Source organism: Danio rerio, chromosome 13 (genome assembly GCF_049306965.1).
Source record: "Danio rerio strain Tuebingen ecotype United States chromosome 13, GRCz12tu, whole genome shotgun sequence".
NCBI classification, from domain to species: Eukaryota; Metazoa; Chordata; class Actinopteri; order Cypriniformes; family Danionidae; genus Danio; species Danio rerio.
In genome coordinates this window covers 15,574,395-15,602,290 of record NC_133188.1, presented here as the reverse complement: position 1 = coordinate 15,602,290, position 27,896 = coordinate 15,574,395, and the positions used below count along the sequence as shown (strand labels likewise).

Sequence of the window (27,896 nt, the reverse complement as noted above, 5' to 3'; positions counted from 1 at the left end):
ATTGAAATGTTAGAAGACATGTCGACGGATGCATTTATTAACAGTCTGAGATGCTTTATTGCAATTCGAGGCACAGTAAGGCAAATAAAATGTGACCAAGGTACCAATTTCATAGGCGCAAAGAATGAATTGAATTCAGCATTGCAAGAACTTGATCCAGAACGCCTCACAACTTTTCTTGCAAACAAACAATGTGACTTTGTTTTGAATGCTCCTCATTCCAGTCATGCAGGGGGTGTATGGGAGCGTCAAATCAAAACTGTCCGGAGCGTTCTTAATGCTACCATCACCCTTTCAGCAGGCAGGCTTAATGATGCCTCATTGCGCACTGTATTTTACGAAGCCATGGCAGTAGTCAATAGTCGCCCTCTTACGATTGACAATCTGAATGACCCCAAGAGCTTAGAACCACTCACACCCAATCATCTGATAACCATGAAGCCCACCACAGCATTGCCTCCACCAGGAAAGTTCATTAGAGAGGATATGTATACAAAAAAGAGATGGAGACGTGTACAGTACCTTTGCTGAACAGTTTTGGAGCAGATGGAAAAAGGAGTATCTACACAATATCATTGCAAGGCAACGCTGGCATGCTCCAAAAAGGAACCTTCAAATTGGTGATGTGGTCATGGATATAGAAGAAACATTGCCTAGGAGTGAATGGAGACTAGGAAGGATTATAGAGACTGTTCTGAGCCCGGATGGACTTGTAAGAAAAGCCAAAGTAGCACTTGGCGACAAGAGATTAAACAAGAAAGGAAAAGAATGCATAAAATCTCAATAGTAGATAGACCCGCTCAAAAGTTGGTCTTGTTGTTGGAAGCAGAGTGAATGCATTTACAATGGGACTTTATTGCACTTTATACACTTCCAAAGAGGGTTATAATTGGAAATTAGTTATGTTTGTGGAACATTGATAATTTGGTGGGAGTGTAACAGACTTAAGTAAAGGTGTTATCTTGCATTTCTTCATGTTTAAAGATCATTTCATTTCTATTATTTGTGGGGGACTTTTATTTTGAAAGGAAATCCGTTTTTCAGAGCAGAAAATAAATGAGAGAGCAGAAGGTAAAGCGGACGTTTCATAACAGTTTAACTAGAGCTCGTACTGAAAAGGACTGTTTACAAGTTTAATCAGCTGCCCCCCGAAAAGGCATAAGGTTTGTTTCATCATATATTGTTAGTGAGAAATACATATTTTGTGAAGATATCTAAGAATGCTGATGTATGGTTTTGTATTGGTTTGCTCAGCTCTTACGGTGATTTCAAGAGTAAAGGAATGTAAATAAAGGAACTTGAAACATCAGTAAAGTTTCGGCCATCATTCGGATGGGGTCTGCTACAATAATATAGATGTGTTTATTGAGACAAATAAATATGAAGCTGTTTCCCTTTCTTTATTATGGTAAACATTTAAAGTGGTAATCAGAGGTCACACTATTTCATACACTGGTCATAAGTACAAGCAAAGGAAACAAAAGTTAAAGGATCTGCTTGACTTCATAGTTGAGACTGATAGACAGCTTTTTAATAATCCCATGTTACGAAGAACTAAAGTTACTTATTATTAATATGGAGATAAAGCTGGTTGGCTACTAGCAAGCTGCCCCTCGTCTAATTACTCAGGTGCATGACTCCTCTGGCTTGTTAACTAAGAATCCTTCTGACATTAATGACATTTTAATGACCTAAGTAGGTCTCTCCTACTTAGGGTGAACAAACCCTTAATACATGTATACAAACAAAATTACTTTAAAACGTTCTGTCCCTTGAGCATCCGCCTGTTGTTTGTAGCTTTAGCCTGCTAGCACTGCTGGTCAGCTAAAACTACCGACCTTCTTCATTCACTCATTATTTGACTTACTGGCGTTGCTCTTCACCCTGTATATTGTCGCTTGTGTGTCTGTCCTTGTGCCCAGGAGAAGCATCGATAGAGGCGTTGGAGCTGGAGCTGGAAGCAGTGGAGTCCCAGATTCGCACCCTCAAGGTGAGGTGGACGCGGCTGCGGGAACAACGAGCTCTGCTTGTTGTGCCTAATGCTAAGGCCGCCTCATCATCTAAGGTAAGCAAAAGATACAACCACATCACTCCTTCTACCTCAACCCCGCGTGTTTCTCTGTCCAGGTCCAGTGCACCAGAGATGCGGCTTGGCCAGGCGTCGTTCACGCCGACACTCGGCTGCCACGGCGCCTGGGTGCAGCCGCGTAAGGTGCTTGCCAGGTCCCGGGGCAAGACGTCTCCTCCTCCCTTGTTCGAGATCTCCATGGAGAACCGCTTCTCCCCTCTCTGCTTGATGGGTCCCGTTGTGGCCATCATCGTTGACTCGATCGTTCGCCACGTCCGCGCCGCCTCCTCCAAAGCTAACAAAGTACTTACTTTCTGCTTTCCTGGTTCCCGAGTTAAGAATATTTCTACACAGATTACAACGATCCTGGCTGCTGCAGAGAGCCCTGGTGTCGTCGTCCTCCACGTGGGGACAAACAACACCGGGCTGCGGCAGTCAGACATCCTGAAGAAGGACTTCAGGAGCCTGATCGAGACTGTTCTACGTACCTCGCCCGCCAAGCAAATCATCGTTTCTGGGCCGCTTCCTTCCTACCGCAGAGGAAATAAAAGGTTTAGTAGACTTTTTGCTCTGTATGAATGGCTATTAACATGGTGTAAAGAACAGAAATTGCTCTTTGCTAATAACTGGAATCTTCTCTGGGAGCGTCCTAGGCTTTTCCGTGCTGACGGCCTGCACCCCAGTCGAGCTGGAGCTGAACTTCTGTCGGACAACATCTTCAGATAACTTTGCTCCGTTTGACTAGTAGGTAAAAATACCAAAAATTCACATTATAACCACATAGACTCTTGTTCGTCCTACTTAAACATCAGTAATGCATATCTGGCTAATCCCATAGAGACTGTGTCTGTTCCTTGTATTATTAGATCAAGAAACAAACGTACTGTGTGCTCTAGAAATAATCTATTAAGAATCAAACCAGAAAAACCAGTAAAATGTGAAAATACAAATTTCATAAAGCTGGAAATCATACTAATACATTGCGTACGCACAAAGCTGTAAATGTGCATATGCAAAAAAAAATTCAGATGTATGAAACACTGCGTACGCCAAATCTCACGCATATTCTTTAGTACATCTGAATGAAGGTGAAACTGAGCGCAACATGCACAAGCACAAAACCCCTCCCTGCCTCCTCCCCCGTACGAATATGCAAATGACTCTACTTTGGCAAAACCCAACGAAAAAGCAAAGGCAAAAGCAAGCAAGTAGAGAAACTTTGAACAGAATATGAATTGGAGGTGCAGCTTTCGGAGGTAGACCGGAGAAAATCTGTGTTATTTGCAAATTTGTCCTCCGGAATTAACAACAAAAGAAAAAAATAGAGGGTTTAGCTGATGCGTTTAACACAGTTGGGTCTGAACATCGCACTGAGTGAATTAAAAAGAAATAGTGCGATTTATAGCTGTAAACTGTTGCAGTACCCTTAACAGTCTCAGTGGCGCAGCTCGAAAAACGCATATCATCATGTTTTGACACGTTCGAGCATGAACTCGGTTCGATTACATTGGGAAAACAGGCGACCGCTGCAAATTGTGCTTTAATGTTTGGCTGGTCAACTGTATGGTATGGAAACCTTATATACCTGCTAAATGAACATGTCTCATACAGCTGCCATTGCAAGGCTCAAAGACACTTTGTAGAGAGCAATTTAACACAACTGCCTCTATGAGTCGCCAATGGAAATAAAACAGACACGCACAAAAAATGTGTGTACGCCAGCCATAAAGCTGGCGTGGAGCTGCGCACATTCCTACATTCAGTAAATCCAAACGTGAGCGATTCTGAGCGTGAAACCTAGCGTACACAAAGTTTTTGTGCGTACGCAGCGTTGATACATGAGGCCCCAGGTCACTAGCACCTAAAGCACTTATCATAAATGAAATAATAACAGATAACAATCTTTATGCACTCTGTCTCACTGAAACCTGGCTAAAACAAAATGACTATATTAGCTTAAATGAAGCAACTCCTCCAGGATTCCTATATAAACATGAGGCTCATCAAACTGGTCGTGGTGGAGGAGTTGCATCAATCTTCAGTGATTTACTTAATGTTAATCAGAGAAACGGACTTATGTTTAGCTCCTTTGAAGTATTAGCGCTTAATGTCCGGCTTTCAGGTACTATGCAAAAACCTATGTTATCTCTCGCTTTAATCACCATATATAGACCGCCAGGACCCTATGTCAATTTTCTAAAAGAGTTTTCTGATTTTATTTCTGACTTACTAGTCAAAACTGATAAAATACTAATTGTCGGTGACTTTAACATCCACATATCTAACAATAGATTAGGGCTCGCGTTTATGGATTTACTACATTCACTTGGGATAAAGCAAAACGTTGTGGGTCCAACCCACCGCTTAAAGCATACATTAGATCAAATTCTGTCTTATATAATTGAGGTCATTGATGTAGACATTATACCACAAAGTGATGATATTACAGACCACTACCTCTTACTATATAAGCTGTGTTAGCAATTAGAAATTAGCAAACCTCTCCAATATTTCGCCCTAGTAGAACTATCGTTCCGTCAACCAAAGATGAATTTATAAATAACTTACCTGATCTTTCTCTATTTCGTATTGCACTCGCAAACTCAAATGAACTTGATGTAGTAAACAGCAGTATAGATGCCATCATTACTAGCACACTAAATACTGTGGCACCCATCAAATTAAAAAAGGCTAGAGAGAATAAAACTACTCCATGGTATAATAGTCATAGTCGCGCTCTCAAAACAGCAACCCTGGAACGTAGATGGAAAAAAACTAATTTAGAGGTCTTTAGAATTGCGTACAAAGACAGTATGTCAAGCTATATGAGGGCTCTAAAATCTGCCAGGGCTGAGCACGTGCGCAAACTGATAGAAAATAATCATAACAATCCTAGATTTTTATTTAACACCATTGCTAAATTAGCAAATAATCGGTCATCCTTGGAACATAATGTTCCACCACAAATTAGTAGTGATGATTTCATGTTTTTTTTCAGTGATAAAATAGAAGGCTTTAGACAGAAAATAGGAGATGCTAAACTTTCTGCACCAGCTTATACTCCAAATCCTATAAACATTTCACTGAATCATCATAATAATAATAACCTACAGTGCTTCAAAATCTTAGAACAGGAAGAGCTAGATAAAATTATAAATAGCTCTAAACAGAGCTTTTGGAGAGACTTTTGGCCAGCGGAGAAATTAAAATGGTCGTGCCGAACCGAGTCTGGTTCTCTCAAGGTTTTTTTTCTGCACTCTTCTATTGGTGAAGTTTTTTTCCCTCTCCGCTGTCGCCACTGGCTTGCATAGTTCAGGATCTGAAAAGCTACTCATTGATGAATTTGCTCTTCAGTGTTTGGACTCTCAATAATGACTTCAAACCAAACTGAACTGAGCTAAACTGAACTGAACTTAAACACTAAAAACTGAACTACCCTGATCCAGTTACTATGACCATTTATGTGAAGCTGCTTTGACACAATCTACATTGTAAAAGCGCTATACAAAAAAAGCTGAATTGAATTGAATTTAATTTTCTTCTCTTACTATTCCAGTCTTTATAAATCAGAAACTCCAGAAGATGAATCCACTATGAATTGGTTTTTAGACAGCTTAGATATTCCTTGCATTGATACAGATGTATCAGTGGATCTTGACAAGTCTTTAGAATTTAGTGAGATTCTGAAAGGACTTCAGATTATGCAAAATGGTAAAGCGTCAGGTCCAGATGGTTTTCCGATCGATTTCTACAAAAGGTTTGGCAAACAACTGGCACCTTTATTGTTAGATATGTATAAGGATTCTTTAGCAAATGGTTCTCTTCCTTTAACTTTGACTCAAGCTTCTATTTCACTTATACTTAAACGAGGCAAAAAACCCAGAGGAGTGTGGCAGTTGGAGGCCCATAGGTCTGTTAAATTCGGATGTAAAATTATTAGCTAAGGTGCTGGCTTCCCGTCTGGATCCCTGTCTTATAAAAATAATCTGATGAAATAATCTAATCTGAGGATAAGACTGGTTTTATTAGAGGTTGACAATTATCATCAAATATTTGACGGCTTTTAAATATTATTTTCCCCATCCCCCTCTTCATCTAGTGAAATAGTTATTGCATTAGATGTGGAAAAGGCCTTCGACCATGTAGAATGGAACTATTTCTTCACTATATTAGGCAGATTTGGTTTTGGCCCCTTTTTTGTCTTGGATACGTCTATTATACACTGATCCAGTTGCCAGTGTAAGAACAAACTTTTTGTGTTCTCAATATTTCCCCCTTACAAGAGGCACTCGTCAAGGCTGTCCCTTTTCTCCACCCTTATTCGCTCTAGCAAAAGAAACTCTTTCCATAGCTTTCAGAAATACCCTGCTCTTTTCAAGTATTTTTAGGGGAGGGACAGAACATTGCGTCTCTTTTATGCTGATAACCTCTTGCTTTATGTTTCGAACCCTGTTGGCTCAGTCTCAGACCTTTTGCTTGTACTTAACACCTTTGGATCTTTCTCTGGATATAAACTCAATATGAGTAAAAGTTTTTGCTTTCCAATAAATAGCTTAGCTGAACAAATCCCAGCTAAGATGCTGCCATTTAATTTATGCTTCACAAAGTTTCGTTACTTGTGGGTAAATATTTTGCATTCCTTTGTTCTTTTTTTTTGTTCTTGTTTTTTGTTTTGCCGAAGTTTTGGTTCTTTTTTCAGACCCTCCCAGTGTTTTTACCAACATCTTTTTTCAAGCAGTTGGATAGGGCTATTGCTTCATCTTTGCGTCACTGTAGCCTGAAGACGGATCTTATTACACTTGAAGTCTCTTAAACCTCCTCCCACTCATCGTTAGAAAATTTGATAACTTTTCTATTTATTGAAAAAGTTAAGTTTACATTAGTAGGTTCCACTGAAAAGTTTTTATAAATACTGGGATCCTCTAATAAATTTTGTCAGCAATACAACTCACCTCTTCACTGATATATATATATATATATATATATATATATATATATATATATATATATATATATATATATATATATATTTTTTTTTTTTTTTTTTAAGAAAGATCTCTACTCCTTTTATTAATGTGTGCATGTGTTATTTATATTTTATGTATATTTATTTAGTTGCTTTGACAACTCTTGTAGGTGCTAATGTTGTTGTGTGTTTTTTTATTTATTTTTTTATTCTCCTCCTTGGGGGTGGGATGGGGGACTGAGGGTTTTTGAATGTTCTTGTTTATCCTTAATTATGATATAAAAATGTGTAAATTATTCATATTGTGATTTTTTTGTAGATTTTAAATAAAAGTAAAGTAAATTTAAATAAAAAATTCTAAACGGCAAGTCAAACGCACCTAATCTCAAAATTTACAAGCAGTGCCCCTCATGCATGTCAGTTCTAAAGCAGGGAACCAATCAGAAGAACCCAGAGGCGGAGCAAGCATTGCACGTTTCTTTTTACAGTTGCAAATAGTCATAAGAATTGTTTTATTTGCCAACTGAGCGCTGTGCCACACCTTTTTAGATGCAAAGACCCACTTTGTGTGAATGGCCCCTTTAGATTGATTCTACTAAATTCTACTAAATTGAACTAAATCCATTCCCTGTTCCTGTGGTACATGCTTATTTTTGACAATACTTACAGGAATTACATTAAATATCTTTGATGTGACAACCCCTTCTGTCCCAATTTTTTCACAGAAAAACAGTGAAGTGCTTTGAGTTGATTATTACCTCATTTGCAATTGGGTCGGAAGTCTCTTCAGGCCCCTGAAATGTTCTTTCCTGTCGCAATGGGAGATTAGTGTCTTGGACCGGGAACTTCTCAGAAGTGTCCAAGTCTTTGACTTCTTTTTTTGGCACCTGTATATTCCCTGAGCTCTGGGTGGTCGAGCAAGGCCTTGTCAATTGGATTTGAGAAGTGTTTGAGATGGACGCTTGAGTACATGAGGTGGAGATGGGAGATTCACCAGCAGATGAGGTGATTGTAAAGCCAAGGCTATCTAGTGCTCTAGAAACAGGTGTTATGGTAACAGCTTCTCCAGTGTGTGTTAAGACTTTTAAATTAATTGGTGAGGACATGTCAGGAGCTGCTTGGGAAGGTGCTATAACTTGTGGTGTGATTTCAGTTTGGGGAACTGGTTCAGGTGTAGGTGCCGGAGCTGGAGGAGAAACTTGCTCCACCTGCTGTGTCTCTGCAACTTGAAGAACAGAATCAGGAGACGGTTCCTGTGTTGCTTGTTTGCAAGGGGCAGTTGAATGTACTGGGGCATCTCCTGCAGGTGGCATTAGCAGAGGAAGAGTAGTAGGTGGGACAGTGTGAACTGTTGCCGTTGTAACGGTTGCTGTGGCTCCAGTTAAAGAAGGAGCTAGAGTATCTGTAGGTTTGGGTCCACCTATAGACAAAAAATAAAGGGAAAAGTCATAAAATGGCCTTCTTTTTCATAATTTGCTTTGAAGTCTGCACTGTAAAAAACATCTGTTAATTAACGTTTCCTAATTTAGTTTTTTCCTTGTTTTTACAGTAGTGAATTGTCAAGGAACCTTAATCTCTGCTCTGTTAACTTTTGATGTTGAAAATTCAACTCTACAGTCTAACAAAGTGACTTTTATTGACATTTTAGTAGTTTGAAATAATATAATGTTTACGAAACATTACAGAAAAATAAGTTTGTTAAATAACAAAAAATGTAATGGTAGTTTACTACAAGGTTTTTGTACCATATTACACAACACCAACCCAGACAATATACAGTTGAATTATTAACCGCCCTTTGAATTCTTTTTCCTCTATTAAGTATTTCCCAAATGCGTTTAACAGAGCCAGGACATTTTCACAGTCTCATTCATTCATTCATTTTCTTGTCGTCTTAGTCCCTTTATTAATCCGGGGTCGCCACAGCGGAATGAACCGCCAAGTTATCCAGCAATTTTTTATGCAGCGGATGCCCTTCCAGCCACAACCATCTCTGGGAAACATCCACACACACACACACACACACACACACACACACACACACACACACACACACACACACAGACTCGAACCGGCGACCCAGCGACCTTCTTGCTGTGAGGTGACAACACTACATACTGTGCCACTGCTTTGCCCATTTTCACAGTCTTTCCAATAATATTTATTTTTCTTCTGGGGAAAATTATTTGAATAAAATAAAAGTAGTTTTTAATCTTCTCATTCTCATTCTTTTTTTAGACCCTTGAAGCATTTTTCGATAGTCTACAGAACAAACCATCATTAAACAATGATTTGCCTAATTACCCTAACCTGCGTAGTTAACCTAATTAACCTAGTAAGCCTTTAATTTGTCCTTTAAGCTGTATAGTAGTGTCTTGAAAACATGTAGTAAATATTATGTACTGTCATCATGAAAAAGATAAAAGAAATCAGTTGTTAGATTTGTTAGATGTGAGTTATTATAACTATTGTTTGTGTTGAAAAAATCTTCTCTCCATAAAATAGAAACAGGGGAAAAAAATAAACAGTGGGGTTAATAATTCAGACTTCAACTGCATCACTTGTTCAAACTTGGTCCTGGAGGGCCGGTGTCCTGCAGATTTTACCTCTAACTTACCTCAACACAGCTGCAAGGATGTTTCTAGAAAGCCTAGTAAGAGTTTGATTAGCTAGCCCAGGGGTGTCTGATTGCGGTTGGAACTTAACTTTGCAAGACACCTGACCTCCAGGACCGAGTTTGGACATGACTGCTTTAAACTATTAAAAATGTTCATAAAAGTCACGTTTTCCAAACATTTTAAGGCTAAAAGATGTCAGAGGAAAGATCAGGGTCTCACAATGTGATGGAAAACATAAATAAGGGAAAAAAATTGAATCACACAATACCAAAAAAAAAGTTATAGCTAGATTTACTCCTGTACTGTGTACAGAAGCCCTGAACTGAAACTGGGAAAAAAAGAAAAAGACATGATCTCGTTATGATATTTCTCTCGTTATAATTTTATCTCGTTATGATATTTCTCTCATTATGATATTTCTCTCGTTATGATATTATCTTGTTATGATATTTTTTCGTTAGATATTATCTCATTTTAAACACACAATAATTATAATAATGAGATAAGTCGTTAGCGACATAATATCTCGTTATTTCGAGATTTTAAGTTGTTATTATGACATAATATATCAATATTTTGACATAATTGTGTTAATTTCTAAATGAGATGGCAGAATAAGACTAGAAACAGGTCAACGTCTATGCTTTAAGTGAAAACTTTACGGTTCTGAAATCAGAGATTTATAAAAGGAATTTACCAGGCATATTCATTCATTTAGGCACTGATTTGTTCACTAGGCATTTATTCCAAAGTCGTTTTATAGACATGCATGGGTGGAGCTGGTGGGGGCTAAACTAAGTTACTTGAAAAAATACTAAATTTTATTATCAAAGTCAAAATAACTATTAATTTTGACATATTTTGATCTAGAATGTAATACTAAATACAGGGCAAAATTGTATTTTTTCTCAATCTCAGCCATCTAAAATTTGGAGAAAAGCAGTAAAAGGGACAGTTCACCCAAATATGAAAATTCTGTCAATAATTACTCTTTGTCTATCCAAACCCCCAAAACCCTTCTTTCGTCTTTGGAACACAAATTAAGATATTTCAGATTATATCAGAGAACTCTATTATACTCCAAAGACAATAAGGCTCCAGAAAAATTCCAAAAAACGAAACAGTCCACGTTTGTTCATCCTTTGTTGTAATCTAAATTAAAATGATGTGGACTTACATAAAACTAGAATAAAAACTTTATTTAACATTTTCTTCTCCTAAGTGTTAATTTAGGACATGCATTTAAAAGGCGCTGTGTACTTGAGGTATATTCTGGATACCTGCATGCAAATTCTTCTCTTTAAAACCAAGAACAGGTGCATCAGAGGTATGCGACAGCACTGTTGTTATTCTTGTTTTATGTGTTAAAAAATGATTAATGCAACTTGATAATTTTCTAATTGAACCACTGAAGGTATATGGTTTGTTTTGAGGATTATTCAGACTGTTAATGGAGGAGGAGGGAGCTCTCAGATTTTATCTAAAATGTTTTCATTTGTATTCCGAAGAAGAAGTAAGGTCTCTGAGGTTTGAAACGACTTGAGGGTGAGTATTTAATAACATTTTTTTTTTTTGAATGAACTAACCCTTTAAGGAATCTCAATCCTTTAAAATGACATCATCAGAGAATTAATATCATTCCAGAGCAAAAGCAAATTCTCAGATTTTGGTTAAAGATTAAATTTTTTTTTTCTCAGAAATAACCTGCACGGGCCATTGTTTAACTCAAGAAGAGCAATATGAGCTAACAAAGTAATTTTTGTCTATTTTGATTTCACCCAGACTTTAAACACAAGTAAGCTCTTACTTGTGATCCCCCTGATCCTGTCATAAATGTCGCTCATCTCATTAGCCAGACTTCCAAGTTCACACTTCCGCAGAGCAGTGATGAATTCATCAATCCAGTTCTCTCGCCTGCGCAGATTGTCCAGAAGTGTCTGCACAGCATTGTAGTTTCCATATTGTTCTTTCTTGGCTTCGATCTCTTCCTGCAACAGTATAGTTAGTAAATAATTTGAATTGAGCTTTTTTATTGTTGCATATCTGGGTATAATTTTGATATTATTTGTGGTTAAATTTGAATCCACTTACCCGATCAGAGATTGTGAGGCATTGCAGATAAGGTAAGATCTCTCTTACTTTGATATCTGTTGCAAAACGACCCATATACGGCCTAATTCCCTTGTTATAAAATTGCTCACGTGTCAGTGACATTTTTCACTCTCAACAAGAGGGAAAGAATGAAAATTAGTTTTATTTAGTGATTTTCTTAGAAAAAACAATAATATCAGTTGAAGTCAGAATTATTAGCCCCCCTTTATTATTTTTTTTATATTTCCCAAATGATGTTTAACAGAGCAAGAAAATTTTCACAGTATGTTTGATAATTTTTTTTTTCTTCTTGAGAAAGTCTTTTTGTTTTATTTTGTCTAAAATAAAAGCAGTTTTACATTTTTTTAAAGCCATTTTAAGGTCAAAATTATTAGCCCCATTAAACTATATATATTATTAACAATAGTCTACAGAACAAACCATCGTTATACAATAACTTGCCTAATTACCCTAACCTGCCTAGTTAACCTAATTAACCTAGTTAAACATTTAATGTCACTTTAAGCTAAATACTAGTGTCAATAAAATATCTAGTAAAATATTATTTACTGTCAGCATGGCAAATATAAAATAAATTAGTTATTAGAAATGAGTAATTAAAACTATAGACGAATTACTTGTTTGTAAACATTCAGGATGCGTGCACAGCAAGGTTGCAGAAGAAGAAAAAAACGAAAGCACTAGCATTTACAGTGAGAGAATGACATTCGATGCAGTACAGTTTATTGCTGTATCAGAGATAAGTTATATTGTTGTAAATGAGGGCGATGCCAATCCTCTTGTGCACCACCAGAGGGAGCCATCGCCAGAATTCTAATTCGACTCACGGACTCAAACTCCCATAAGCCCTGCTACCTGGCACTGATTGCGGTCCAGGTGCAACTCATTAGCTCTCGTGTATATATACCGCACTCACTCTCCGGTTCGTTGTGAAGTCTTGATTTGCCTGGCTGTCATTTCTGAGCGTTCCATACTCCCTGCTTCGGACTGATCTGTGTTTCTGACCCTGTGCTTGTTCTACGATTACGAAAGACATCTGCCTGCCCCTGATCTCCAGCCTGTTATTCGGACCAGTAAGATATCTGCCTGCCTTTGAACTTTTGCCTGTCCCACGTTCTGTCTCTTGGATTGCCCCTTTGTGTTTGTTTGTATGTGTGCTTTTAATAAAGCTTGCAAATGGATTCAATGCCTTCTGACTCATCACAACATATATTGATTACATAATTATTATTATTAACATAATGCTTTCAGTGTACTATAACAGCTTTTCACCCAGTCATAAGCACAGTTATTCAGCAAAATTAACGTTAAACTTTGTAGTGCTAAAAACCGAGGTTCTGCCTAGCCAAAGACAAGAAAAGAAGATGGAACTATACAAGGCCATGGTAATCATCAACAAGCAAAACAACTACATTCTGACCACTGCACCTGTATGGCAGGGTATGTGCACTTACATTTTTACACCTCATTTTTAGCATTCAGTGTCTGCAGTTTAATTAACAATATTTAATTGTTTTTGCTGAAATTGTTGCTGCAAAAAAAGATTAATGTATATGATACAGCATAGCGTGAACTTACCTGATATGAAATGAGAACTGCAGAGTCGAGCATTTTTAATTAGGTTTTCACTCCATTCAGCTCATATGATGGCTGTTAGCCAAAGACGCCTGCGGTTGGCATTAAAAGCAGTGTGGTGGACGATTTACTTAAAATTAAAAAATGTAAGTTTTCGAATTTGGCATCCTACCGCACAACACGACATGTTTGCTGTTGCAACCTCTCTTTTTTCCAACCGGTATGCACAGTTGTGACGTCATGTGTGACATAGGTTGGTAATTTCCCTATTGTGTTTAGAAATGTGTTGAAAAAAAAATCTTCTTTCTGTTAAACAGAAATTGGGGAAAAAATAAACAGGGGGCAACAGTATATATTCTTTTAAATGAGTACCTGCTTTAAACTGTCAAATCCAATGGCTTCTTCTCTGAGTCTCTGAATCTGAATTTCAAATCAGCCCTGGAAAAAAATAGACAAAATATTTATCATTAGCAGCCCGCCTGCCAAACCTGACCCCCGAGGCTATCTGTTTCGGCCCTCCAAATAGTGTGACCAAGACATCAATGTAAATTTTATTTGACATGCATTTGTTCTATACAGCACAAGCTACAGTTGAAGGCTGTGCAGAGAGTCACCTGACATTAAGTGAGTGGCGTGGACAGCCAAAAATATTTGGATATGTTTGTAGAAAAGGCCTTTTGTACAATGCACAGATATCATTAATAGGAATCCAATGGTTAGCTGATTTTACTATTATCCGTGCTTTCATTCATTACGTTTAATTAATCCTAAAGGCACCTCAACGCCACGTTTTTGTTGCACGGAACAAAATGGCTGCAACTTAACAAAGTTAAGCCAATTGTGTGCAAGTCTAAAGTTCCGAGATTAGACCGAAGATAATACGCACGCACATTGGATTAACTTTAACAGCAGGCCTTTCACATATTACGTGTTTTCTACATGCAAGTTCATTATTTTCAATGAACACATGCGCATATTGGAAGTGGTGTGCACACGGCTCGTAGAGCGCACTGACACACTTGCTTAAATTAACATTAGACAAATACTCTTTTTATTTATTCTTATTTTTATTTATTTATTTATTGTTCTGTCATTTATTTTCATTATAAAATTATCACTCATTTTTAAATCAAAAACCTTTTCATTTATTTTTAAGTCCAAAGAGAGAAATTGACTATTGTTTGTTTTATTAATATTTTGTGCTGTATTTGTGACTGTTTTGAATTTAATAAATGCTAATATTAGTAATAACATTGAAACAATGATTATTCTTCAGACTAAAATCGTAAAACCAAATCTATAATCGTTGCATCCCTAATAGTTAAAAAGTTTAAAACAACATATGAATGTGTCTGAATGTAGAGGAAGCCTACTTGAGCAATACACTGATTTTGTTGTGCTTCGAAATACAACATTTGAATAGGTTTGTAAAAGAGCCGCATTGTATAATGTTGTGATGTTATCATGTAGTTTAAAAATACAATATATTAACATTTTAATGTAGAAATAGCCAACGTGGGTGTGTTAAGGAGCAAAAATACAGCATATGGGCTCTTATATGCTGTTGTGTCATCACTTATATTGCAAGACATATCTCTCATTTGGGATGCTTTTCATGAACTGGCCCCCATGACAAACTAATTGAATAGCCCTCCCTTGTATAATCAGTAGGCAAGCCTCAGTGTATTGACTATAGCTGAAGTATTATTGCATCATCTCATATAATACATCAGCACTTCTGAATGAGGGTAGCAGTTAACTGAAAGTGAAACCTGTTATGTGCTTAAGAATTTTGGGGAAATCCTTAAGCTTGCCTTTGTTCTTTATTAGAAAGTGATTTCTAATGTGACTGCAAAACAGCTAAAGCAAAAATGCATTTGTTATAACTGCAACCTTAAATCAAAAGAAAATATAAACAATAACAGATGTAAAGAATGTGATGTGTGATTTTGCATCATTTTGCAACATTTACTCATCAGTCCTGGGGATGCCCCTGAACTTCAATCCACTCTCACAGGAGCTTATTTGCAAGTTTGTCCATTCCTTAGTCTAGCTAATGTATCCTGCTAATACTGATACACACTTACTCTTCAGTTGCACTTTATTATAAGGTACAGTTTTCACTATTAATAAACATATTTTTTTTGCCTCAATAAACACCTAATTTGCTGCATATTAATAGTTATTAAGATTAGAATAAGGTCATCCAGATTATGTTCTTTATAAGTACTAATAAATAGTCAATATCTTAATAATGGGCCGGTGATAAAAAGCCATTAGTTACTAGTAATTACTTGTTTGTGATGCCGTTAAATGTTTTACCATATCATGCAATTATGTACAGTATGTCAGTCTTATGCAGACAAATGCACTGACACTGCACATAATTTCAAAACCCAACATATTTACAAAACCTTTTAGTCCATTACAATAAGTTGCACTTAAATATGTCAAAAGTAGGCCTTTTTGTCTAAGACAACACATAGAGGCTGTAGAAAAATAACCTTCACAAGGATAAATGCTATAATATTTCTGAACAAACTGATCTGACCTGGACATAACACTGCTTGTTGTAAGATTAATGATTGCCAGCGTCAAAGTAGAAAATCACAGCTGTGCTGCAACTCCAGCCTGATCTCACGAGAAATGTAAGTATTTTACGTTTTGCCAGTTTAGTGGCTAATTCGTAGGAATTCGTACGAGTTCAGTCGTACGAAATGGTACGATTTTAAAAAGGAGGCGTGGCACCTGACCCCACCCCTAACCCCAACCGTCATTGGGGGATAAGCAAATCGTACTAAATTGTACGAATTAGATCATACGAATTCATACGAATTAGCCACTAAATAAAAAAGTTACGAATTGCCGTGAGATTGTGTTGGCAACTCCTAATGTCCAATTACGCATATTTCTGCTTTTCCAAGACAAATGGAAATCATGTACAAAGCTGAGTGTAGAGTTTTTCAAACCACATTTAGGGTTGCCCAAAGTGCTGTACAAACAGATAAATAGAAATGGAAATAGAAATAAAAATTTGCATGGACATAGCAAATATTTCTTGTAGGCAGTTTGGGGTTAACAACTGAAAACAAAACCTCCTTCAACTTTACAATTTAGAGTTTCCAAAGTATATTTATACAATACCTATACAGTTTTTACATGCAAACTAAACAGATGCTGGAAAGGGGATGAATCTTTGTAGTGCACATGTCAAAAGCCTGTGTTCGTAAATGCTATAAAGTAGATTAAGGCTAAGCAATTAACTGAAATAAAAGTGCAAACGCTGCGCAGTAGGTATTGCTGTTGCCTCACAGCAAGAAGGTCGCTAGGTCGCTGGTTCGATCCTCCGCTCAGTTGGCATTTCTGTGTGGAGTTTGCATGTTCTCCCTCAGTTCGCGTGGGTTTCCTCCGGGTGCTCCGGTTTCCCCCACAGTCCAAACACATGCAGTACAGGTGAATTGGGTAGGCTTAATTGTCCATAGTGTGTGTGTGAATGACTGTTTGTGGATGTTTCCCAGAGATGGGTTGCAGCTGGAAGGGTATCGGCTGCATAAAAACGTACTTGATAAGTTGGCGGTTCATTCTGCTGTGGCAACCCCAGATAATAAAGGGACTAAGCAGACAAGAAAATGAATTAATGAAAATTGCAAACGTCATTGACTGTCATGTACATACTTGTCAGGGAAACACAGTTGTGTGATCACTAGTAAATTTCCTCCAGTGTCCAGAGGTTACTCTCGCGTGAAACTACAAATACTCACAAAAAAAACAGGAATTCCTCATGGGCTGCATACTAAATCACATGCTTCCATATTATATACATTAGTATGCTAAAAACAGCATGCGAGCCGAGTAGTATGTCTGAATTAATAGAATTCGAAAAATAGTATGCGAGAAGTACCCAGATGACTTCTACTACTTCCTAATGCCCTATTCACACGGGGCGTCAGCGTCAACGCTTCCCATTCACTTTGAATGGGTGACGTCAGGCGTTGCCGAACTGCATTGTGGATCCGTCGGCGCCGCTTCAGAAGCGTTCCTCGCTGCAGAAGTTGGGACCAGCTAAACTTTTCAAGCGCCAACGGAAGCGTCAGCAAATCAGATCGCTGTATGCAAATACACCAGCTCAGACAGTGGCCTATTGCTGACTGAATTTCATTGGCTGACGCTTCTATGACGATCGTTTCAGCTCCAACTTCAGACACGCCCTCTGTCAAGCGTTGACGCTGAAGCCCCGTGTGAATAGGGCGTAAGAGATTCTGAAGTGTGCATCAGATGTACGCTACGCGATCCCATGATGCCCTGCGAGAGAGTTCATAAATGGAAGTGAAGTGCAACTCACGTGATCATGACAAAATGGCGGGTGTAGTACATCCGAGTTCAGTTCATACTACTCACATTAATACTGTGTAGAACGTACTTTTCTAATGGCCGTGTAGTACATTTAAACTCGAATGCAGTAGTAAGAGTAGTTACTGAGTAGTAAGCGATTTCGGACGCAGCCATAGTGTTCCTTAAAAAACTGTTTAACTGCTTTCATTGATTCAGCATTACTAATAATCACATAACCATATGGAATCATCTCACAGAACAGTTTTGAAAGAACTTTGTGGTAAAGACACTATTATATTTGATGTTTTCATGCGCAGCATTCACTACGCAAGCTGTAGTTCTTCGAGAAGTGATGCAAACATTATTAGGCCTGTCGCAATATCTATCTTGTTTTTTTTTTTGTAGGATTAAGGATACTGTCCTCTCCCTGATTTCCCAACCTCCCCTCCCCCCCGTCACTTTTATCATTAATGGTATTACTTTTACTTTTGTTATCATTATTATTATTACTGTTCTGACCTGTCCTCCTGTTATCTTTTCATTATCATTATTTTAATTATTAATACTATTTTCATTATTAAGGTTGCAGTAGTAGTTGTTGTAGTTGTAGTAGTAGTTGTAGTAGTAATCATTGTAGTAGTTTCGATTGTAATTGTGATTTATTGAAGTAGTAGTTCCTGTAGTAGTTAATGTCGTTGGTATACTGGTAGCAGAAGTAGTAAAGGTGTCGTTGTAGCAGTAGTAGCAGTAGTTGTTGTTGGTGTTGTAGTAGTAGTAGTAGTAGTTATTGTAGTAGTATCGTTTGTAATTGTGATTATTGAAGTAGTAGTTCCTGTAGTAGTTGATGTTGTTGGTATAGTAGTAGCAGAAGTAGTAAAGGTGTCGTTGTAGCAGTATTAGTCGTTGTTGGTGTAGTAGTACCAGTAGTAGATGTTGTTAATGTACATGTTGTAGTAGCAGTGATGGCGGTAGTTGTAGTAGTAATAGTAGTAGTACATGTTGTTGTATTAGTTGTAGCAGACTCTGATGTAGTATCAGTAGTGGTAGTCATTGTTGTGGTAGTATCAGTATTAGTAGACATTATAGTAGTAATAGTCGTGGTTGTGGCTGTAGTAGCAGCAGTAGTAGTTGTAATATAAGTAACTTTCTGTAGTAATAGTTGGTGTAGTACTTGTGATTTATTATCATTGTCAGTTATTATTACTGTTGTCCTTTCTTTTTACTGTCATTATTACTATCATACATTACTAAGCATTGTTGTTACTCCCTACCTCTGACTGGTTTCTTTCTATCTGTTTTACTTATATCTGCGATACTTGCTTTATTTATTGACTGTTATTGTTCCTTATGTATGTACTCTGACCTGTCCACCAAGTTACTTTTACATGGACACACACACACACGCACACACGCACGCACGCACGCACGCACACACGCACGCACGCACGCACGCACGCACACACACACACACACACACACCTAACAGTACCTGACTATATTGTTTTTGTTTTGTTTTTTTGTTGTTATTTGGTTATGTTTTTTTTGTTGATGTTTCTTTGTATTTGTATGATCCAAATGTATGTACCTTTTTGCATATTATACAAAAAAAAAAAAGGATAAAGGATCCTTTGCTTTTAAGAAAGCAACGCCCTGCTTTTCAGTGGATAGCTGTGCTATTAGACCTGTTCAGTAGCTATAACTATTGATATAAAATAAACAACAACAAAAGCTCCACAACATTTACCAGACATCAATCATCTCACAACTAGGCTACTGATTCATACTATTAATATTTTCCATATTTTCCACAGGACATGCTGACAGAATGCCTATGAACACGCTGTGTTTTTAGTCTGAACCTTGGTCTGTTTGCACTTAAACAGCTCAGCATTTATAATCTGTTGTCCGATTCAGTGACAGCACACCTCTTCTAAACTAAAGCACGGCACTCAAAGGTCAAACACAAAAAAATTTACCCTGAACAAAGCCATATGTTATTATTATCTGTCATCTCTTTAATGATAACAGATACACGAGGCTTCATTCACTCCTAGTCACACTAAAGTAGTCAGGTGCTTTTCTTTGCACAGAGCTAATGTGCAGCCAGCCAGATCCAAGACTATTCACAGTTTCTAATAAATTATTATAGGGTTTAAAGCACGAGGTAGAGGTCACAATGACAGACTGTTTAACTGGCTTGTGTTCAAGGAAACTGGCAAAGCTACTCTCACAAGGAATGTCCTCTAAACGTCCCTGTAAAGTCTAGAAGAAGGCACTTTAAGGTGATTTGATCAGGAAACGTCAACATGCATTGATATACAGCATACCACTAAATTGAGCTGTATATAACATTTCAAAGCCATACATACGAGTAATAGCCTGCAGTAAATAAACAGAATACACTCTTTGTGCTGTATGTCGACTCTTCAAGGAAAAATAGTCGTATAAACATAAATGTTCAATTATAGCATTTTAAATTCATGTGACGTGTATTTTCAAAACAACAATCCGCCTGTTTGTACTGTAATTTACATTTTCATCATTGTCTAAACATGGTGCGCGAGCATTACGCAACCGAACTTTACAAACGAAACAAAGAGTGTCGTTTATTCACAAAAGAACTCACACTGTAGTAATGTATTGTTTTTAATCTTACCGTTTAAATGAAGGTCAGTCTACCTCTCGCGGCTTCTACTACTAACTTTCGATATGCACGTCTTCCGTCTTGCATTTAAAGCTCAGCCCTCCCCTGTCAGAGCGCACGTTGCGCTTTTCATTGGATCTCAGAACTGTGGATCAACTTGATACAGTATTACGACACTAAATTCTCATATTTCCGTGTTTAAAAGGATTTTGGAATGTTGATTTTGAATTGGGCCATATTTTTATATAGGCTATTTTATTTTGTTGGCGGGTGCAACTAGTGGACAAACTGTGAGGTAGAAAGCATACTGCCTGGTTAGGTAAACTTTGTAATACATAGTTATATTTTAATTATGCAGCTGTTAAAGGTATGATAGCTGTAAAAGAGCAGATAATGATGCAACTGATAAACAGGAAGGGAGCGGATGAATACGCTACATTGCCAATTGGACTTGCTAGTTTAGTTCAAAGTCATAAAAGAACATTTAAGGTTGTGTGTCTAAATCTCTCAGATAGTGGGTGATCGCTGATGTCATCATCAAAATATAAGTGTGGTCCAATTTCAGCAGCAATTACGGATTCCAGTTTCTAGATACAGTCATTTTTAGAGAAAATGAAAGCGCAAATAAATTAAATAATACATAAAGCTAGCTGACAAAAACTGAGCAGTTTCAATTCCATTTAGTGCATCCCGTTTGATGCAAGGGAAGGACGCAAGGAAAGGATGCAAGGACAGTGAAATTTAAATGAAATTAAATGATACATCACTTCAAAGCATCGTACACGTCAGAATTATTGAATATGAAAGATAAGTAATTATATCATAATAGTTTTAGCCTTTTCAAAACACCAGGTTTGATTGAATTATTTTTGTATTTTATTTGACCAGTTATTATTATTCACAATAAAAAAATTTGAAAACTGAATTTTACTGGGGGGGCCCCTCGGTGCAACCAATATGAATTGCCAATTCCAATCTAAAACACCATTATCAATTTTATTTGATGTAGCTGTGTTTCTTCCTTCCTTCTAGTATTTTTGTAGACTCTAGTGTCTATGGCTCAGTGGGTAGCACTGTCGCCTCACAGCAAGAAGGTTGCTGGTTTAGAGCCTTGGCTGGGTCAGTTTGCATTTTTTTGTGGCGTATGCATGTTCTCTCCAAGTTCGCGTACATTTCCTCCAGGTACTCCGGTTTCTACCACAGTCCAAAGACATGCACTATAGATAAATTGGGTAAGCTAAATTATCTGTAGTGTATGTGTGTGAATGAGAGTGTATGGGTGTTTCCTAGTGCTGGGTTTCAGCTGGAAGGGCATCTGCTGCATATCACATATGCAGAATAAGTTGGCGGTTCATTTTCGCCATGGTGAACCCTGATAAATAAAGGGACTAAGCTAAAATTAAAATAAATTATTATTATTATTTATTTATTTATTTATTTTTATTATTTTTTTTTTTTTCAAAAACAACCACCTGCCCATTGGCGTTAAAGATAATCAAATTCTCTGTACAGATTATCCCGCAAGTACCCTACCCGGTAAGTAAATTACCAAATTCATAAAACAGAAGTTTATTTTTTCTTATTACCAAGTTTAAGAAAAACAATATTATTTTTATTACAGATATGTTAATGAACCAGTAAACAGTGATTCAATGGTGCAGTAGGTAGTGCTGTCGCCTCACAGCAAGAAGGTCGCTGGTTCGGGTCAGTTGGCGTTTCTATGTGGAGTTTGCATGTTCTCCTTGTGTTTGCGTGGGTTTCCTTCGGGTGCTTCGGTTTCCTCCACAGTCCAAAGATATGCGGTACAGGTGAATTGGGTGGGCTAAATTTTCCGTAGTGTATGAGTGTGAATGAGTGTGTCTTTCCTAGAGATGGGTTGCGGCTGGAAGGGCATCTGCTGTGTAAAAACGTGCTGGATAAGTTGGCAGTTCATTCTGCTGTGGCGACCCCAGATTAATAAAGGGACTGCCAAAAAGAAAATGAATGAATGAAACAGTAAACGCTTGCAGATTTTCTAAATTGAAGTTTATCTTACTATTTTTACACTTTTTTGTGTTGTTTTTATCCGCACCAGAAAGACATGTCCTTTTTGTTAATACTGAGTGTTTTCAAATCAGTTATTTCATCCAGTCTTCTAGCAGTGTTTACATCCTGCAACACCCTAAAACCATAATATTGCATTTTTCTCATTGAATAATACATTTTGTATAATCACCATCCTCCACTGACATTACAAGAAAATCATTTTAAAACTTTGGGAAAAAATTAAAGTCTAAGTCATTTATTGTACTCTTGAGGGCTATCTATCACTCTAATAAAGGATGAAGGATCACAAGAACCACCCATAATGTAACTATAAAACTTTGAATATACCACGCAGATGCAGGATCACAGGTATGCGCATATACTAAAGACTTTACAGTGTTGGTTGATCACTCATGATTTTGTAAGATTTTAATCCAAACAAACTGCTAACAAAAGCAATAATAACTTGGAATGTTATAATAGTCTTATAATTTGGTTGTATTTTATTTTCTGTCGCCTCACAGCAAGAAGGTCACTGGTTCGAGCCTCAGCTGCATCAGTTGGTTTTTTACACGGAATTTACACGTTCTCCCCGCATTTGCGTGGGTTTCCTACGGGTGCTCCGGTTTCCCCCACAAGTGTTAAGACATTAGGTACAGGTGAATTGGGTAAGCTAACATTGTCTGTAGTGTATGTGTGTGAATGAGAGTGTATGGGTGTTTCCCAGTGATGGATTGCGGCTGGAAGGGCATCTGCTGCGTAAAATCATTTGCTGGATAAGTTGGTGGTTCATTCCACTGTGGTGACCCTAGATCAATAAAGTAACTAAGCAGAAAAGAAAATGAATGGTATAGATATGGATTTTGCTATAGACATGGAAAGTAAATATATTGTCAGTGTTAATTAAAAAAACAGAAAGAGATGAAAATGCACAATTTAACAAATGCCTAATAAAGTATCTTTTAAAGAAAAGTGAATATTTACCTGTCCAAAGGCCTACAAGGTGCAATGAATCTTTATAAACACAGGGTTTACAATGATGCCATAGAAGAACCGATTTCGATTTATACAAAGAATAATCATAATATCCTTCTGTTTAACATTTGACAAAATGGACATAAAAGGGTTCTCAGTGGAACCAAAAAATAATCTTTTTTTGAGTGAATATTATTAGACTGTGATAAATGATTGCCTGACCAACTAAAAGAAGACCAGTAGATGGTGATGTATATACAAAGTGAAGCTGTACTGTCCATTTCTTTCACTTGACCGATTAATTCTTTTCACTCTATTCATTGGTAATGGATATGATACTATTAAAAATTATGAATAACATGTGCATGTCTCCTCTGGCTACAGTAAACCTCTCACTGATCAACTGTCTGCAATATGCAATTGTGTACATATTAGCCACTATAGTATAGGTAGTATACCATCTACAAATCACTGGCCTTATGTTTAGCTTACACAATCGGTAAAAATACATATAGCACTTTATAATTTGTAAATGTAGAATTGAACTGTTTCTAATCACACATTTTTTTTAAATGTATGTATGTATATATACTAGAGACGCCTACATCAAACAAATCGGTCAAGATGCTTTAGGTTATTGATGCAAAAAAAAAAAAATCTAGTTTTATTAGGGTTGCATGTTTTTAAGGGCTGTCTTCATATTGCATTTCACACACAGTATGTTGAATTCTCAAAAACATAAATAGAAAAATAAAAGAGAGAGAAAAAGAGAGCAAATGTCAGAGTGTAATTTGTGGTAACCAAAAGGAGGCTTTTAGTTGAACGAACCATGATCTTTTAAAAGCACCTCATGTAAAAAGCACCTAAAGCTACTTATTCATACGGCACTAATAAAGCCTGTAACACAATACAACATGCTGACAGGATGTTTGTTGGCCACAGACCTTACATTCTTTTCATTCTTTTGATATCAAATAAATGTAAACATAGCAATATATATGTATTTTTAATGATATGTTTGATGATACATTTGAGGATTACTTTGCAAATGAAGTCTTGAAATAAACAAATCACATCATCATAACAAACCAATTTTTTATTGTTTACATGAACTTAAAACATATATTTATATACAAACATTTATATTATATAATATACGATAAAACAAAAGCAGACCAGTGGCAATAAGATTGTTTACTTCAAAATTATTCATGTAACCTTTTTGAGTAACAATGCAGTGCAAAACCTTTGTGTAGTTTATACATGCATTTAGCCAATACATGAATCCACAATTGACTCTCAATGCCGCCAAAATATTACAAGGCTTATGCCATCATGTTTTATATAAAATTATATTATTCATGAGCTAACATGCTACAAAAAATAAACAAATAAACAGCTTGACCAACTTTTGATGGTGTGACAAGTTGGGCAGTGGATTTCTAGATGGTTAGCCATCTTTGATCATCCATCATTCTCCATCTACAATAACATATTAAACTGGATTTTCCAGCAGGGGTACAACAGACGTCAAGGGCTGGAGTTCAACCTTGCTTTGAACAAGTCTCTCCCATGGTAATGGGTCACTATCCTCAGCAACCGTAGTGTTTCGCCGTTCGCTCCAAAAATGCTCCAGATCTGGAAGAGTTTGACAGGATGCATCTGAATGCTTGTCTGATAAAGTTGCACATGCCCGTTCATCCAGCACTTTCATGACCACCATGCGCATCTCATTGACATTCCTAAGCCTGTGTTTACTCTGTCGACAAGCCAACAAAGAGCACAGATTCCCAAGACTCTCTCTGAGTGGAACATACATGGTGAGAAGAACAGCAGGAAAGACGGCACTGCTCAAATAAACGCACACCTGAGCGAAAATCAGCAAAGCAGCTGAAGGTTTGCAGCTTTCACTAGATTTATGACGCATCCATACCCAAGACACCCATTCGGGAAGCATCAGGAGCGTGTTGATGGCAATGATGCTTAAATACATTAAGGAATTCTCATACTGGCGTGAAAAAAAAGCTTCGTCATTTGAACTTGGTTTGATGAGGAAGATGTTCCTAATGTGGCTCACAGCAGAGAGGATGACCGGAAGAACGTAGATGCCTAATGGCAGCAACTTATGGAATATTCGCATTGCATCTTGGGAGTTGAAGGTACGTTCAGAGATACAGAGACTGATGTTTCCCTCTTCCTTTAACCTAGAGAAAAGGATGTCAGGAACCGGAAACAATAGCGCGAGGGTCCATATGAGGGCTAGGGTTATCACAACATTCTTCTGACGAAAGTTCAGTTGGTCTTCTGGATTCCTGGAGAAGCTATGGCGCGCTTGACTCGTTGCAAGCAATGTGAAAGCTTTGACCGCCAGACAGCTGTGTTGGATCCATTCAGTAGTTCTGCAAGCCAGTATCCCGAGTGTCCACGTTTGCTTGTAATATGTGATTGCGCGTACAGGAGCGCACAAAGAAAGTATCAACAGATCAGTTGCGCTCAAATTGGCGAGCATGACGTATGCCTCGGATGCACTCTGGCTGGCGAAAACGTAGATTAGTACCACGAGAACCAAAAGATTTCCACCAATGCCAATCCCGCTGATTGTGCTGAGAACAGCTGGTATGATTAGTTTGGTGTCTTCACCTTCAAGTCGTTGAATGCCACCATCAAAACTCACAAAAGTGCTGTTTGCTGCCATGTCAGACTCTATTAGATGTTATCCAGCAGGAGCTGCTCTGATGTGGATGTGACTTCTATGCAGGATTCCTTTAGTTGCGCTTGGCTTCAAATGGCTTCATCTGAAAAGATGCCATTCAGTGTTGTCAAGCATCAACGTCATCGTAGCTGAAGGGAAACACAAACCCAGATTTGTCTTTTGTGTGTCTGAAATGTACTAATGGCCTCACCGTTGTAGTATGAATGAAGTTAAAATCACTGTTTCAATCAGATTTCTGTCATAGCTTTTTTGTGTCTGGACAGTGCCTTGCTACAGTACTGAATTGTTAGATTAAAAGCAGATTTTAAGCCTATTTTAACTAGAAAATGAATGGTAATGCTTTATTTTATGGTGTCTTCTAGAGAACCTAAATATCCTTGTCAAAAACATCATTGAAAGGTTATTATTATTATGATTAAGTTACTAATTATTATGTTATTAATTACTAACTTGCATGCTGCCCTAAACACCTGAGACGTTCGTTCATCTTCAGAACACGAATGAAAATATTTTAGATGAAATCAGAGAGCTCTTTCATCCTCCAAGCAACATTTCTGCAAAAACAAGTGTCAAAACATTTCATGTGGTGCAACTGTAATCATACAAGTCCAAGAACAATTTTGTGCACCAAAAACATAAAAAACACCATGGGTCATGGGTCTCAAACTCAATTCCAGGGGTCCGTTCTTCGTACCTTGCTTAAATGATCCAAGATCATTTGATTCTGGTTTTTTTAATCTTCATAACTGATCACTCGCTAATTTGGTTCTTCAAACAAGTTCGCGAATCAGATTAAAATGTCTGGATAAATTTATCTGAGATCGCTGCGTGTGTTGTGAAGGAAATCATAATCAGCAATGCAATAGTTGGCTGATGGCACAGCAGCGTAATGGCATTATCTGAATAGTATTCAATCATCCATGGGAGCCAAATTACTTGACGTTCATATTAAACGGTTTATTAAATATGATACGCAATAACTTCTCAACTTTGTTGTGGGCTGCAGGTTTTACACTTTCATGTCAGTAGTGTTTAGCAATTTATTTAGTTTTACAGCAACTTTTGTGAAACATAAAATCATCGTCATATTAGCCATCAAAACAGGTGCATGACTGCATTAATGTTTTATTCCTTAAAAAAAGTTGAATATTGTGAATGTCTATTATCATACACAAATTGTACTAAAGCGATTCTATGTTTTTGTATTTGAAAAGTCCATATCAATAAATTTTCTCTTTGAACCACCAGGTGACAGTCTTTGTACTTTTATTTCAGAGTGCAGATTTAATTTTTTTTAAACCAATTTTAAGGTCAAAATTATTAGCTCCTTTAAGCTATATATATTTTTTCGATAGTCTACAGAACAAATCATCATTATACAATAACTTTGCTAACTACCCTTACTTGCTTAGTTAATCTAATTAACCTAGCTAAGCCTTTAAATGTATTGAAAATTGTGAAATATATTATTATTTATATTAAAAATATTATTTACTGTCATCATGGCAAAGATAAAATAAATCAGTTAATATGAGTTATTAAAACTATAATGTTTAGAAATGTAGTGAAAAAATCTTCTCCCCGTTAAACAGAAATTGGGGGGGGGGGGGGGGGGGGGGAACATAATAATTCAGGGGGGATTAATAATTCTTACTTCAACTTTATCAGCATTCGATACATACTTTCAGTAGTGAAGTTTTATAAACTAATTTTGAGAGGAGCATGTGATATGATTGTGCACCGCTGGCCTCTCATCCGTAATCAGTAATAATCCAATCAGAATAATCCTAGCTTAATATAAATGGATCACTTTCTGCTTATTGCTCCATCTTCTTTTTGAAAGAATCCCCCCTTCCACCCCATCTCCT

The 27,896-nt window shown here is 37.2% G+C and overlaps 3 protein-coding genes across 9 annotated transcripts in view; 1 reads left to right on the top strand and 2 right to left on the bottom strand.

Annotated features, from left to right (window-relative positions):
• The window catches only part of mavs (mitochondrial antiviral signaling protein), a 31,414-nt gene extending 11,016 nt beyond the window's left edge, over positions 1-20,398 (bottom strand). For 2 of the 7 annotated variants that reach the window (XM_073919673.1, XM_017358758.2), the window contains exons 1-5: positions 20,328-20,377; positions 13,712-13,777; positions 11,744-11,874; positions 11,460-11,640; positions 7,793-8,454 (exon numbers count right to left, since the gene is read on the bottom strand). In XM_073919673.1, coding sequence (XP_073775774.1) covers positions 7,793-8,454; positions 11,460-11,640; positions 11,744-11,866 — 966 coding nt within the window. In that variant the 5' untranslated portion in view covers positions 11,867-11,874; positions 13,712-13,777; positions 20,328-20,377. Of the gene's footprint in view, positions 1-7,792; positions 8,455-11,459; positions 11,641-11,743; positions 11,875-13,342; positions 13,606-13,711; positions 13,778-20,327 lie in introns of those variants that run through there. The other 5 variants (XM_073919671.1, XM_073919670.1, NM_001080584.2 and 2 more) reach the window with 5 other exon arrangements.
• LOC141377159 (uncharacterized) lies at positions 1,043-27,274 on the top strand. The gene is made up of 4 exons (XM_073920771.1): positions 1,043-1,163; positions 1,923-1,990; positions 2,128-2,812; positions 24,829-27,274. Exon 3 carries the CDS (start codon positions 2,144-2,146, stop codon positions 2,792-2,794), a length of 651 nt encoding a protein of 216 aa, XP_073776872.1. The 5' UTR covers positions 1,043-1,163; positions 1,923-1,990; positions 2,128-2,143; the 3' UTR covers positions 2,795-2,812; positions 24,829-27,274.
• Positions 24,811-26,010, bottom strand: zmp:0000000801. The gene has a single exon (XM_005156592.3). The coding sequence runs from the start codon at positions 26,008-26,010 to the stop codon at positions 24,811-24,813; it is 1,200 nt and encodes a 399-aa protein (XP_005156649.1).
• Positions 27,275-27,896: the final 622 nt, after the last annotated feature.